The following is a 14290-nucleotide window of genomic DNA, read 5'->3' on the forward strand; positions in this document are numbered from 1 at the left end:
TAATATTTTTTGTGCACAACACACACACATTATAAATACTGTTCAATTCAAAATTTTGAACAGGAAATGCAATTTTTCAATTCAATTGCATCCAACTGAATCTAATTGAATCCAACTGAATCTAATTGAATCCAAAAAAAGTATTCGCTATTTAAAATACGTATTCGGAAGTTAGAAAAAAATTTCAATCCATTTTATCCATTCTCATTTGCTGGGATGTATATATTTCTGAAAATGCATAGGGTTTCAACGGGATTCGAACCTTAGAACTTAAGACTTGTGGGATGGTAATTGTATACTAATCCTGAACTGTAATCGCACTTATGCGCAGGCAATTTAGAACTATTCGACTATTATTCGATTTCTCGTATAAGTTAATTTAGATAATTATTTAGAAGACGCCCCTTACTTTCAATTTCAATGAAATTATGCTCATTCAACGTTTTTGCATGAAACGAAAGAATCCGATAGTAAAATGTGTCTAGGACCGCGAAACGAGATATTAAGCATTAAAGTTAATTATTGAGGTAAGGAAATCTGTCACACTGACTTATATTAATACAGCGCTATGCACACATATTTTAGGGTGCGTTCAAAAAAACGCTATTCGCATTATTAGCGCTATCAAGCTGTTCACGAAGTTGCAGATAATACTAACAAATATGAAGTGCAAGCTCATGAAGTCCCAGCAAATGAGAATGGATTAAGATGGATTAAAAATTTTTTAATACGTACTTTAAATCCATGAAAATGGATTGAATGGATTGAAATGGATGTTGACATTAGTTTAACATTCGAAAAAAAAAAACATTCATATTTAAGAGTTACAAATTTTATTCCTAAGATATTTATAATAATTATAAATGCCTGAAATTGATTACTTTAAATTGGTATTAAAAAACGCACTTTAGTGGGATTCGAACTTGGGACTTCTGGATTATGAATCTTCTGCGTTGCCTGCTACACCACTTCTTCAATTATAATCAGCTAATCTAGCGAACGAAATTATATGGATACAATAAAAATATTATCATTTAACATTTATAATGAAATATAAACAATTTACTATAAAACGACATTGGGCATTGGGTAAAAATCGGATAACCTAATCTCTTGGCCGATCTCACAATCAGAGTAATATTTGGGATTGGAGTGCTTGGTTTGGTTTGCTAGTGTTAATATCGATTATTCATTTTATTTTTAATCAAAGAGAAATAAAGAACATAACTAAATTATTTTTACGTTTTGTACTACTTTATAAGTAGTTTTTTGAACTTACAATTAGTTAGATTAAAATGAAGAATTTCCTATTCATAATTTTGAATAAATTAAGCAGCATTTATGGTTCATTTTTAAATAAAAACTTTTTTTATTTAATTGGAATAAAAAATTGCACTTTCTTATTCGGAATATTGAATTGAACAGTATTCATTTTGCACAGAAATTATTATTTTTTAATTTAACTGAAATAAAAAAATTGTACTTCCTATTCACAATTCTGAATTGAGTAGTATTCACGATGCACAGAAAATGCTAATATTAGTTTTAGATTGAAAGGCATAGAAATATGCTCTATGTAATTCCTATAAATGAATAAAAATGCATTCAGGATTGAAAAGGATTCATTTTAACATTCATGAATTCATATTTCTGAAAATCTGATCCATTTCAATCCATTTTTGTTTATTAGGATAGTAGCGCTTGGGTTCGAGGTGGTTACGACGATTTTAGCATTAGCATTCGCGTTTTTCGGTCTCGGTCTGGACCGGCCCTTCGGAATTTTTCCCAACTTCCTTTCCCAAGTTCCATCCGTGCCTGGTGTATGCAAATTTTTTAATATCATAATTATAAATAAAGATTATAAAGGCATTGTTAATTAATTAAAATTATAATCAAGCATTTTGCAATAATAATGGATAAAGATAAAACTAATAGCGAATTCCATAACGCACGAATTGGACGTACTCAGTGCTCATTGGTGCATTTTAACTCGGCGTAAGCTAGGTCGGGTATATCACATCCGACGTATTAATCTCTTTAACAGTTAAAATTATTATTAATTTTAATAAAATTTTAATAGTTTTCTTATAATTCTGAATATTTTGTAGTTTTTATAATGGGAGATTCGTTGTGTCTTATGAAGTACTTTTAGATTTAAGTACTTTTAGATTTAGATTTTTTTACGTACTTTATCACTTAGCTCAAGCCGGGTTAAAGCCATTATACATAAAATAACGTAAATATATATTTATAAATAAGCATAGAAATCGATTAAATCGTGAAATACTCAATACATTCTATTGTATTATTAGATAAAATATATTTTAGAATTCGAAAAATTTGCATTTTATTTTTATATTCAAATTAAATTAGTGTACAATGGCTTTAATATGCATCAGTACGCACTAGTGTTTTCAATCAAATTCGCCATAATGTTCATTATATGGAAAAAGAGAAAATGCTTTTGGTGCTTATTTCCTTAAAAAAGCTTAAAAAAGCTGTCGAAAATAAAAAGACCGATGTAATGAACTAAATTTGGAAGTTTGTTTGGTTATGAAGATTGCACTTCTTCCTCAAAGAAGTTCGTAACTTTCCTTGAGAAAAAGAAGATTAAGGCTCCTTGTTTGGAAGGTTAAGGAAGATTTTTGAAAAATGAGGTACAAGGAATTTTCATTCTTCAAGGAAGGGACTATGGGCAATATTCATAGTTCTTATTTTAAGACCGTCTTAAGTAATGTGCTAATACGGCTCTTTGATTCACATATTAAGACTATTTAAAACGATCTTAAATATAAGATCCGGCTTTATTACTGGATATTATTTCTAATTCCTTATTGCTTCTATTGTGTCTTTTACCACAGTATAGGTAGAAATAGTGTCGGCATCTTTGATCTGATTGCTAATGACCGACCACCTTGTTGTCAGCTGTGAATGAGCATATATAAGATCGAAGTTGCTTTCTTTCTTAATTTCCTTAGAGAAAACTAAGAAAAACTAATTGCGCCAGAGACGATTAGCATCATTTTTGACAGAGTGAACTTACTGTTCTTACCTATTGAAGCTCTATATTAATAAAAGTAGCACAAAAGTTCGCTATATTGGATTTACTAATCATATCAATTATACTAAGCTTATTGGACTACAGATAAGATCCAAGGTATTCCGATTGCGCACATTATCGATCGGACACGGCAGTATTTCCCAATTGAATAGATGCGATCGGACACAGACTCGATCGGATATACAGCATTGCATTAAGACACGGACTCGATTACATACGGACCCGTTTGCATACGGATCCGATTGCATACGGATCCGATTGCACACGGACCCGATTGCACACAGACTATTCTCACACTCCACTGTTTTCATGAGTTTAGAAATATTCCAAGCAGATACAGTCTACGTTGCAATTTCTAGGCAGTAGGCCCCAAGCGGGTAGGATATTTTTTTTTTGTTCGGGTCGGCATAGTCAATCAATGGTTCGACACAACGAACCAATAAATATGGTACTAATGTAACAATCAGCACAAATAAACCGTGCTGGGCGTCACATGTTGCCATCACACGTTAACAACGGGCCTCAGGCCTCGCGTCGCGAAAACACTGAAAAGGTACACTATAACGCGATTTATGAATCATCTGGCGAATTCGCGAGCGAAAGCGACGAGTCATGCGTGATAGCGAAACCGAACAGAAAACGTATCCCTCCTGCGCGACCGACTTAATTGAAATTCTTAATTAATGCAAACCCAATTAAAATCACAGTGCTTACAGTAAAAGTCAAAACCGAACGAAATGATAACCGCGATGATCGGAAAACCTCTTTCAAGCGCGCTTCTACATATTAACGACAACATACAACAAAAATCTTATTAATTACTTCAAAAGTAATAATTAATATAATTAATATGATTGCAAGTAAATGGTCCTGAGGTAACTTTCATAAAGAGCCTTAAAATCCCTAATTATTCAACGGAGATTCTTCAACTTTCTCAAAAATATCTAAATAAATATGAAAAACCGTTGGATAATTGAGCGGAGCTCAAACTCAACTCGATATCGAAAATCTAATACATAAAAAACTCCTGATACGGGAATAGTAATCAAATGGACAATCTGATCAAATGCAAGCGCGAAAAAATCAAAAGGGCCTCGCAAAAATTCCTTTTTGTGCCCTCGCACGATCAAAAAAACTGCATTAATTAAGGAATAATCATGTAAAATAAAAATCTATAGAATGTTCTAGAACAATGTTCCATTGGAGCCAAAGCCTATCATTAGTTTACTCGCGAGATATTCTTTGTATATAAACGAGGTCCAGGACGAGCATCTTCGCTCGTACTTCGTTTTTAGTTTTCTTTTGTTAAAGCTTCGCTTAACAAAAGTTAAATCTTGCGCAAGTAAACAAGATAGCCAGAATCGATTATTAGAGTAGAAGTTACATTGTGCACGCCGCGTAAGGCTGTGAGCCCACTTATATTAGACTTCAATTGTATCTTTATTTTTCTTTCTTCTTTATCGAGAACATTAAATTGTAAAATCAGAATAATCATTGCTATTCAGTTGTAACCTGTTTTTAGTTCATTTGGTCTTTATTATATTTTTTTTGTGTGAGTTCAATAGTGCATTAAAATCTAATTGATATAATCTGTTAATTCTCCTTTTTTTTTCATTGTTTTTTTATCTCGTTGTGCCCGAAATGCCTGAATGTTACGTGTCTTGTTTGTGATGTTCCTTAATTGTCATTGTATGAGAGGCCTAACGCGCAACGCATTTCCGCGAGTGCCTCCTAGTTGTTCGAAGTGTCGGCGACGATCCATCATCTACAATCGCGCGCCGTTATAGCGCGCTATCTGTCGTTCCTTCACGCCCGCTCATATTCGTTCTTGAGCATTCATCAGAACGCTCCTTTTCTCGATCACTCGAGTGCTCGATACAGAATCGATGATTATCCGAGCGGGAACACAAGGGCTCCTCTAGGGCTCCTCACCGCTCCATTTTGACATTCGATCCCTCGTTGCTCGTCCCAATCTCAATAGCAAAGGAAAAGGGATGCAGATCTTCCTCCTGTTATCCGGCGGCTCCTTTATTTGAAGGCGCAATTTACCTTTCCAATCGAACGCCCCAGCGATACTCCGATTCCGAGGCTTCCGTGGCACTCTCGCCTAACTTAAGTGCTAAGTTAAGCCAATCGCGATGTTCACAGGAGCAACCGATGCCGTGTGTGCGCGCCGAGCGGGCCGCGAGGCCGCCTATAGGAGCCTGGTGCGTGAGTATCACCACGAAGAATTCGATCCGCAGATCCGTCATGGATTCCCCGAGCCCGGAGTACCACCCAGTACCAGGAACTATCCCGATCTCTGCCCGGCCCAAGAGATCCGACCTGTCTGTCGCGCATACTAAAGATCTTCCGGTGAGATCCACATAATAAAAAAGCTAGATCCAAATAAAGGGGATCATCTCATTGGAGATCAGATCTCGTTCTTCTTTTTTGTTTCTCCTTTCTTTTTGTTATATTTTTCTTCTCTTTCCCCATTCTCCCCTGCTCCATATACTTCCGCACGCATCGAAAGATAATTGAGCGCCCCGCGTTTCAGAAACTGAAAGAAAATTGATCGTGACAATTAGTCTATACATTCCACTGTCTACATGACAGATTTTCTAATTTCAACAACAGTACAATTATAGGAGTTGTGCGTCCCTTTTGCAGGGGAGAGAAGTAAAATGAGAGTCGTTTCGCATGGATATACAAATACTTATTTATGTTTTTTCATCATTTAATATTTTCTTTTTTCCGATCGCTATTGCGTCTGATTGAATATGCGCAATCGGATCTGTGTGCAATTGGATCGGTGTGCAATCGGATCTATGTGCAATCGGGTCCATAAACAATCCGTGTCCTAATATAACGCTGTGTGTCTGTTTGGGTCCATGTCCAATCGGGAAATACTGCCGTGTCCGATCGATAATATGCGCAATCGAGCCTCACTCAGGTTCAAAATAGCGATCGAAATAGCCAACAGGAGAATTGTCGACATTTCGACTCAGATCAAAGAAATGTGCTATTTTTATTAATATTGAGCTTACCTATACTGTGCCTTGGTATAAAAATATAAGATATTTCCCAGCATACCCAATGCGCATAGCGGCTAGTCTTTGATCACAGTATTGTCCTGTCTTAGGATACGCATTTGATTAGTTGTTCTGATATAGGACCGTAGCAGAAAGACTGACTTATAATCTTAAAACTTATAACTGAAGTCTTATCTCTTTAGTAACGCACAAGAAATTATTGCTGAATTCACACTAGATTCGACGTGCGTCGTACGACGATCTATAACCAATCAGAAAATAGGATTTTGCTTCGTATCATCGATACAAAATAAAATTCTGCTTTCTGATATGTATGAATCCAGCATATTTTATGACTTATGTTTTAAAGATATGAATAAATGCGAAGTTCAAAACATAAGTCATAAGATAATTCTTGTGCGTAAGTCCGGATCTATTGGGTTGTGCGGAAAGTTCGTGTCGCAAAAGATTTAAATTTAATAAATGAAATTAAAAATTTAAATCTTCTGCATTTCAATTTTCCTTCAAAATCGGCACGAACTTTGCGGACAATCCAATACAATAGATTTTTAAGCCTTAAGCCACAAGAAATGGACGAATCATAATTAATTGTTCTTCTCGCATTCGACTTATACGTAATTGGTTAATTTCTTGCAGTTTAAAGTTTAAAATATCCATTGTAGATTCGAACTTATTAAAAACATAAGACTTAAGTCATAAAATATTGGGCGCGTTCAAGTCGACAAAGCGAATAGCCTACTCGCCAAGCAAATAAACATGATTGGTTGTTACTTATAGGTCCAATCAATCACATTCAATCGCTCAGCGAACAGACTTTGTCCGGCTTGAATGCGCCCACTGTCTTAAGATTATAAGTCAACTTTCTGCTAAGGTCATTATGTGTAATGAAATACCTTATATTCTTATACTATGTGTTATCCTTACTCTCTCTTGCCTCTCTTGTATTGAAATCATAACAGTATCTAGAAGTAATTCCTTTCCAGTAAGAAATGAATGGAATCGATGTTGATTTGACATCGATTTCATTGTCATTTCACAGTGGGTTGACGACTTTTATGAAAATAAAGTTTTGTTTGTTAAACGAATTTTACTTCATCAGATTAATTGCTCACATCATTTTTCATCACTGTGACTTTTTTGTTTGCTAAACGAATTTTACTTCATCAGCTTTAGTTCATGATTGTGTTTCAAATCCGATAAGTAATAATCGGCATACAATTTATATTACATAATTGGAAAATGTCTTTAAAATTTATATATAAATATTATTATACATCATTTATGTATAAATATTATTATATATTATATATTATTAAACATCAAGATTTAGCCTCGATTGTATTTGAATTTTCTGTATTCATTTGATTTGAAAAGTATAATTACTATTGTAAGGAAACAGATTGTAAGGAACACTCTATAAAGTTTAAACGGAAAGCATGTATTTGGAGTATGTTTGCTAAAAATAGAATTCCATATATTGCACATGTTGCTGCGTTGTGTAATGCAAGAAAGAAATTACTTTACATATAGTATGGGATATTAATTTATCATCAATGTTGATCACGACGATTTCCGCATTTTTAGGCCAGAACAAGCGGTGCGGGCCATCTGCGTAACAGATGGTGAACGAATTTTAGGTCTTGGTGATCTCGGAGCTTGCGGCATGGGTATCCCCGTTGGAAAACTAGCACTTTATACAGCTCTGGCTGGTATCAAACCGCATCAATGTCTCCCGATTACCATCGATGTAGGCACTAATAACGAACAGTTAAGAAACGATCCTCATTACATTGGTCTTAATAAGTCCAGAAGCCAAGGTGCCGAATATGATGAATTAATCGACGAATTTATGGCTGCCTGCGTGCAAAAGTATGGACAAAACGTTCTTATTCAAGTAAGCTAACGTGTACTTTTAAATATATATTATGTCTTTAACTCAAATTTTGTTAAATAACCTTATGATACGTACGTGTAATATTGCACGCTTGTTTTAGTTCGAAGATTTCGGAAATCATAATGCCTTCCGTTTCTTAGACAAATACAGAAATAAATATTGTACGTTCAACGATGATATACAAGGTACAGCTGCGGTTGCTGTAGCTGGAATTTTAGCATCGCAAAGAATAACTAAGAAAAGAATGGCAGATAATAAATTTGTCTTCCTTGGTGCCGGAGAGGTTTGTAAATTTTCAACATAATGCAATAGTCTTATTTCGAAGATAGTAAATATTTATGTTTGTTTTAAATTCGCTTTATAACAATATTTATTTTATTTGATATAGGCAGCTATTGGAATTGCTGATCTTTGTGTCAAAGCAATGGAAGCTGACGGTTGCACTCAACAACAAGCGCGCAATAATATTTGGATGATGGATATTGATGGATTACTCGTAAAGAATCGGCCCGAGGGTAATTTGGAAGGCCACAAGATTTGGTATGCGAAGGACTACAAAGTAATGAAGACATTAATCGAAGTTGTGAAAGAAATCAAACCTTCTGTCTTGATAGGTAAGCAGATTTCTTAAAAAAAAAAAACAATCTTGATATAGAACTGAAATGTTCGTATAGGCGCTTCGGCGGCGGCAGGGGCATTTACTCCTGAAGTCTTAAGAGAAATGGCAAAAAATAACGAGAGGCCGTTGATCTTCGCTTTAAGTAATCCAACTAGTAAAGCTGAATGTACGGCGCAACAAGCGTATGATCATACTGATGTATGAATATAATAAAATCTTAAATAATACAATGATAATTTTACTTTTTAGCATACTAAATTCATTCGTCAGACTAAACGTCTATGTTTTAGGGTAGATGTGTATTCTCTTCGGGTTCGCCATTCGGTGAAGTAAAACATAATGGAAAAATATATAAGCCTGGACAGGGTAATAATGCATATATCTTTCCTGGTATCGCTTTAGGGGTTATTGCGACTGGAGTACATCATATTACTGAAGATTTATTCTTGATCTCGGCACAAACTGTCGCCGATCATGTAAAAAATGAAGATCTTGAAAGGGGTAGTTTATATCCGCCATTAAATAATATTCGTGAGTGTTCTATCGACATCGCGGTTAAAATAGCTGATTACGCTTATGCTAAAGGTAGGTATTGTTATAATTTCGTAATTGTATTTAAAATACTAGTATTATCTATTGTTATATTTATAGGTGGTTTAGCAAGCGAATATCCGGAGCCAAAAGATAAACGACAATTCATCATAAGTAAGATGTACGATGCCAACTACGATAGTCCACTGCCAAATTTGTATGAATGGCCGGGTGATTATGCCAAACCACGTATCTTACCGGAAAAGTAAGTACAATAAACTTCATGACTTATAAGTTAATTCTTTCAACTATGTAACGTTACATTATTTAATCCAGTGAAATTTATCATTTTCATAAGTTGTAGAATTAAAGAAATACATACACATTGGATTGATCAAAAGTAATGTCATTTTTTTTAGCTCAAAATTATATAATAACTTCATTAAAAATGAAATTTAAATAAAAAAAAAGCTTGAAATCTCTCTTTCGAAATTACTGTATATTTTTAGTTTCTGTAAATTCGATTTTTACTTATAGAAAATAACAAACTGAAAAAAAGGAAATTTTCTTTTTGCTTAGTAAATCAGTTACATGCCCAAAAAAATTTGTCAAAATTTTCGACTGTTTATCGTAAAAACTTGAAGGTTTCCCTACAAAATCATTGTTTAAAAATATCCCTACAATTTTTTGTTACTCGCGGTTTAAGAAAAAGAGTATTCTGATTTTGATTGTCCATAACTCCGTCAAAAATCAATTAAATGATTCTTAATAGATTTTTAAGTAAGATAGATACACCGATTCTAAATCCCCATGTGTTAATGCGTATATGCGATATATGTGGTGTGAGCATGTCAGAGAGTGGAAAATACACACAGACGCTGGGTCTGAGGGAGGGGGAAGCGCGTCATTCCTGTTAGAGGAGGAAGAAGAGTTTGTTCTTTCTTTCTCTTGCTCGTTGCGTTGCGTTCTCTTTCTAACTTGTCCTCTCTGTTTTGTTGCAATTCTATACTTATGTTATTCGCTCTCTCTCTCTCTTCCACCTTGTGGTGGAAGATTCTATCCTAATCATCATATTTATGCTTTCTCTTCTACCCACTGCGGTCCTACTTATCGTTATATTTGTGCTCTTTTCCTCCCGTGCGCTCTCTCTTCAGCTCCAACGTTCTCTTTTCTTCTTTCGCACACGATTTTATTATTGTAAATAGATAAGGTACTTGTTTTTTAATGATATGACTTAGCAATTATATTTTTTTAATAATGTAGTACAAATGATCAAGCGCGCTTTCTTATCAATTAATTCAATACGGAGGTATGAAGAAGGAATGATTGAGAGACAAAGGATTAAATAATTTTAAACAAAGAGTAATATAATTTTAATATTCATTTTAATATTCTCATTTTTCATGTAATGCATAGTATACAATATGATCTAAAGCATATGCTATCAATTCACATTTGATTTTTAGAATTTCTATCATAAATCTTGCGCTAAGTATTTAGCGCTTTAAATTTATTTTAATCCAATTTTGACGTAAATAAGAAATATTTAAATTTATCGCTTACACTATTCGTATGATATAAATCGAAATATATGTGTTCAACGCAACGTTTAAGTTCAAGCATAAAAAGTATAATCGATGGTTTCATATACAAACACTTATTACATAATGATAATTTTACATTGTGCACATCATGTATTTTGATAAGTTCAATCACAAAGTCTTGAATCACTAATAATGATGGAGTATTCGACTGTCAATCAATTGCTCAATATTCGATGCGGTTGTCTCGAGTGTCGCCGATCGCGATTTCCACATGAGATATAGGTCCCACGATTATTCCAATATCCAGATATTTGTAAGCTATAGGTATTAATGCGTATCTTCTTCTTAAGGCGTATAGCGAGGAAATGTGTTGTAATAAAAAAGATGAATATAGGTAAGCGAGATGTAGAGAAAAAATATATAAAAATTAATAAAATTGTAATACTCACTTGCGTGATTCATCTTGTTGAATTGGAATGTAATAATTTACACTATATTGCATTTTCAAGAAAAGCGGTAACGACTGTATTATCTTCTCTATGTTGTGTGAGTGCTTCACCGGTGTCCACTGAGTGACTAATGTAAAAATCTTTTAAATACTGAATCCCTCCACTAATGCTAATGATACCTAGATATAAGGATATTCGCTCATTACCTGAAACATGCGGGTAATATCGGGTACCCATATTAGTCGTATTACTTGGATGCATTGCCCGGTTATCCATATTAATCGTACGAGTACCCGGTATCAATTATATTACTCGATGACAGATGTTACTGTACAGGTTTTTATTTTTTGTGAATAAAATGTCATTTTCATGCATTAATGTCAAATCTTTAGTTTCTACAATCACACATTCCTGGAGCAATCGGAATTTAGACTAATTTGGAGTCATTAATCATGTTTTGTCAAAAAAGTCGAGTATGGAAGTATGCCGTTCCAATGGAAGATGAGATAAAACAAATTATAAAATATGTGGCGATGCTTTATCGTACAATGGATCAACACCAGCATTGAACAAACATTTAAAATATAAACACAAATTATCTTCGAAGACTATCTCTTGAAGACGAGTCCAGGTTTAAAAAAGTTTTATTATATGAGTTGATAAATCGATTATTTATAAAAATCTGTAAAGAGCACGTTTGTAAACTTGGGGAAAAAGACATCGAGTATCATTGTTACATTTAATAATTCCATCTCATTGAAAAAATTTTATTAAGATTTTAAAAATAGTAATTTGAATAGTTCTAATTAAACATTTACTTACAGTAAGTAAATATATACTCAAAATAACAAAAATTACACTTCAATCAAATTAATGATACTTTTATCAGATAAATATATTACACTTATAAAATACACTTATAAAATAAATAAATATTTAGTTAGGAACATTTAAATAAATATTTTAATTTAGTAAATTTTTTTTCAGTATAATTTAATTGTTAAGAATTGCGAAGAACATTTTTTTAATTATTTCTATTTTCTTTTTTTTCGCTAGCATTGAAGCTGACTCAGTGGAAGGAACTATTGAATCTCTAACTCCGTCGACATCTAATTCAAACTCTCAGGAAATGCAAATGAACAACAGAAAATCACTTTTCTCATGCGAAGTAAGAAAAAACAACAAGAGTTATACCGCGTGCGATTGCAATGTGTCAGTTGCCTCTTTTATTCGTACATAGCGACGGATTCATAGAATTTATGAAAATCATAGAACCAAATTATAGTTTTGAATCTTTCAATACATTTATACAATCTATTGCGTGCGATATTGTAATTACTTGAGACCGGTGCTATCGTAATTACTTGATCCTTTATCCACAACCTTGACCTCGTACCGACTATCTGAGTTCAACTTCGCTTTTCTTTAAGAATTCTCGAGTTTGTTCGTCTCTTACTAATTTACTCGCATTTTCGATTGGATCTGTGATTCCAATGACATCTAAACGCCAGTTGGACGGACTGGCCTCCTGCACGAAAAGGGTTGTAATAAACCATTGTTGCCGCATCTGACAGCACCTTTGGTAGCTTTTCCAATTACAGTCCTAGAGTTTCGAAAGCAGTTAATTTATTTTTTAAATCCTGTTTCAGACTGGTTATTAATTTCCCAGCTACATTTGCACCGATAAGAATATCAATGGAACTGTCTTTGCCGCCAATGTCAATCAAAATAATATTTTTATATTTTAGTCCGTAATTCTTCGACCTACGTATCGCTCGGAATGATACCGCAAATAGTATCTTGATTCATCGCAGATGAATCGCTTGATTCATCGTAGATGAAATAATCGAATCATCCAGATTCTTCATATGTATCAAAAACACATCATGTTTTTCACGTTTCGATTTAACTCCGTCGAATAAAAAGTGTGAAACATCTATTTTCCCGCGAGATACATAACCTAATTCTCTGGCGATATCAGTGCGTATGTAAGAACATTGAGAGACCGTATCAATAACCTCTCTGACAATTTTCTCACGTGACGCAGAATACATCTTCACGCGAAGAGTGAAGGCAGACATCTGGAGGCAGACATCTTTCGCAGAAGGTGGCTAAATTATGTTCGTCTACCGTTTTCTTATTGTCATTTGGTTACTCGCGAGCACGAGTTTCTTGCGAGATATATCCAGTCACATCAACAATACGTGTCATCTTGTACCAATCGCATATTATATTAACCTTGTTCTACATTTTTGTGCGCCGCGAATCAAACAATTCAGACAAGCATTCTCTTTCTTAACGATATCTTTACGGTCGTTTAACGATAATTTACGTGCTTCCTCACAAGCGAAACTCTCATGACTTGATTTACAAAATATACAAACCGCTTTCCTCGTTCCCTTTGAAACAAAATGTCGCTCGCGCTTGCTATTTCTTTTTCCATCTTATTCTTCGACTTATTCTTTTCTTGCTGCGTCAATAACCCAAATCCCATCAGTGCCATGTCGATGCGTTCGATTCCTCATTTTCCACTTTCAACTGTAGAAATTTTAGCAATCTCGCTAGTCGATCCGTAGTTTCTCGTTGTTCATTCCTTTCCATCATTTCTTTTTGTTTCCGCTGCGTTGCCATTCCCATAGAACTTCTTCGGGGAGGGACGACTCAATTAGAGGATACAGTATAGCCGCGCATTTGTCCGTTGTTACACCAAGTGTCTCCAGCATGTGTAGCGCTCGACTTTGTCATAAATGCCGGAAAGTGTCGATTTCTTGTTCCTCTTTATGGCATTTTGTAATATTAGGCCAAATAGTTCGCGAATGTAAAATTCTACCACAATCATCTCGTCCAAAACGATTTTTCAAACTCGTTATTGCTTTAACATAATTCTCTCGTAGGAAGGAAACTTTTCACGAATTCATTCGCGCATGACTCTGGAACAGTCGTTTGCAGCAAATATTGGAACTTGTCTCTGTAGCTTATAGAGGAATATACTACCTTGATCAAAAAGTTCCCGGAATTATCACCAGATGATGCTCTGAGTCAGCTGATTTGAGTTCTGTTTTTTTGGTTAGGTTGCCACATCTATTATTGACATTTCACCAAATTTTATCACCATAGCTTGACATTTGTAAAAGTTACGCCGTCTTGAGTACATCTA

The 14290-nt window shown here is 34.4% G+C and overlaps 1 protein-coding gene across 8 annotated transcripts in view; it reads left to right on the top strand.

Annotated features, from left to right (window-relative positions):
• LOC108684530 (NADP-dependent malic enzyme-like) overlaps window positions 1-14290 on the top strand; it is a 53692-nt gene that overhangs the window by 35697 nt on the left and 3705 nt on the right. For 7 of the 8 annotated variants that reach the window (XM_018188896.1, XM_018188898.1, XM_018188899.1 and 4 more), the window contains 7 exons: window positions 7681-7990; window positions 8091-8273; window positions 8379-8604; window positions 8665-8807; window positions 8900-9194; window positions 9261-9405; window positions 12190-12301. In XM_018188896.1, coding sequence (XP_018044385.1) covers window positions 7681-7990; window positions 8091-8273; window positions 8379-8604; window positions 8665-8807; window positions 8900-9194; window positions 9261-9405; window positions 12190-12301 — 1414 coding nt within the window. The remainder of the gene's footprint in view (window positions 1-7680; window positions 7991-8090; window positions 8274-8378; window positions 8605-8664; window positions 8808-8899; window positions 9195-9260; window positions 9406-12189; window positions 12302-14290) is intronic. The other variant, XM_018188901.1, reaches the window with a different exon arrangement.

The sequence above is a fragment of the Atta colombica genome, unplaced genomic scaffold (genome assembly GCF_001594045.1).
Source record: "Atta colombica isolate Treedump-2 unplaced genomic scaffold, Acol1.0 scaffold135, whole genome shotgun sequence".
NCBI lineage: Eukaryota > Metazoa > Arthropoda > Insecta > Hymenoptera > Formicidae > Atta > Atta colombica.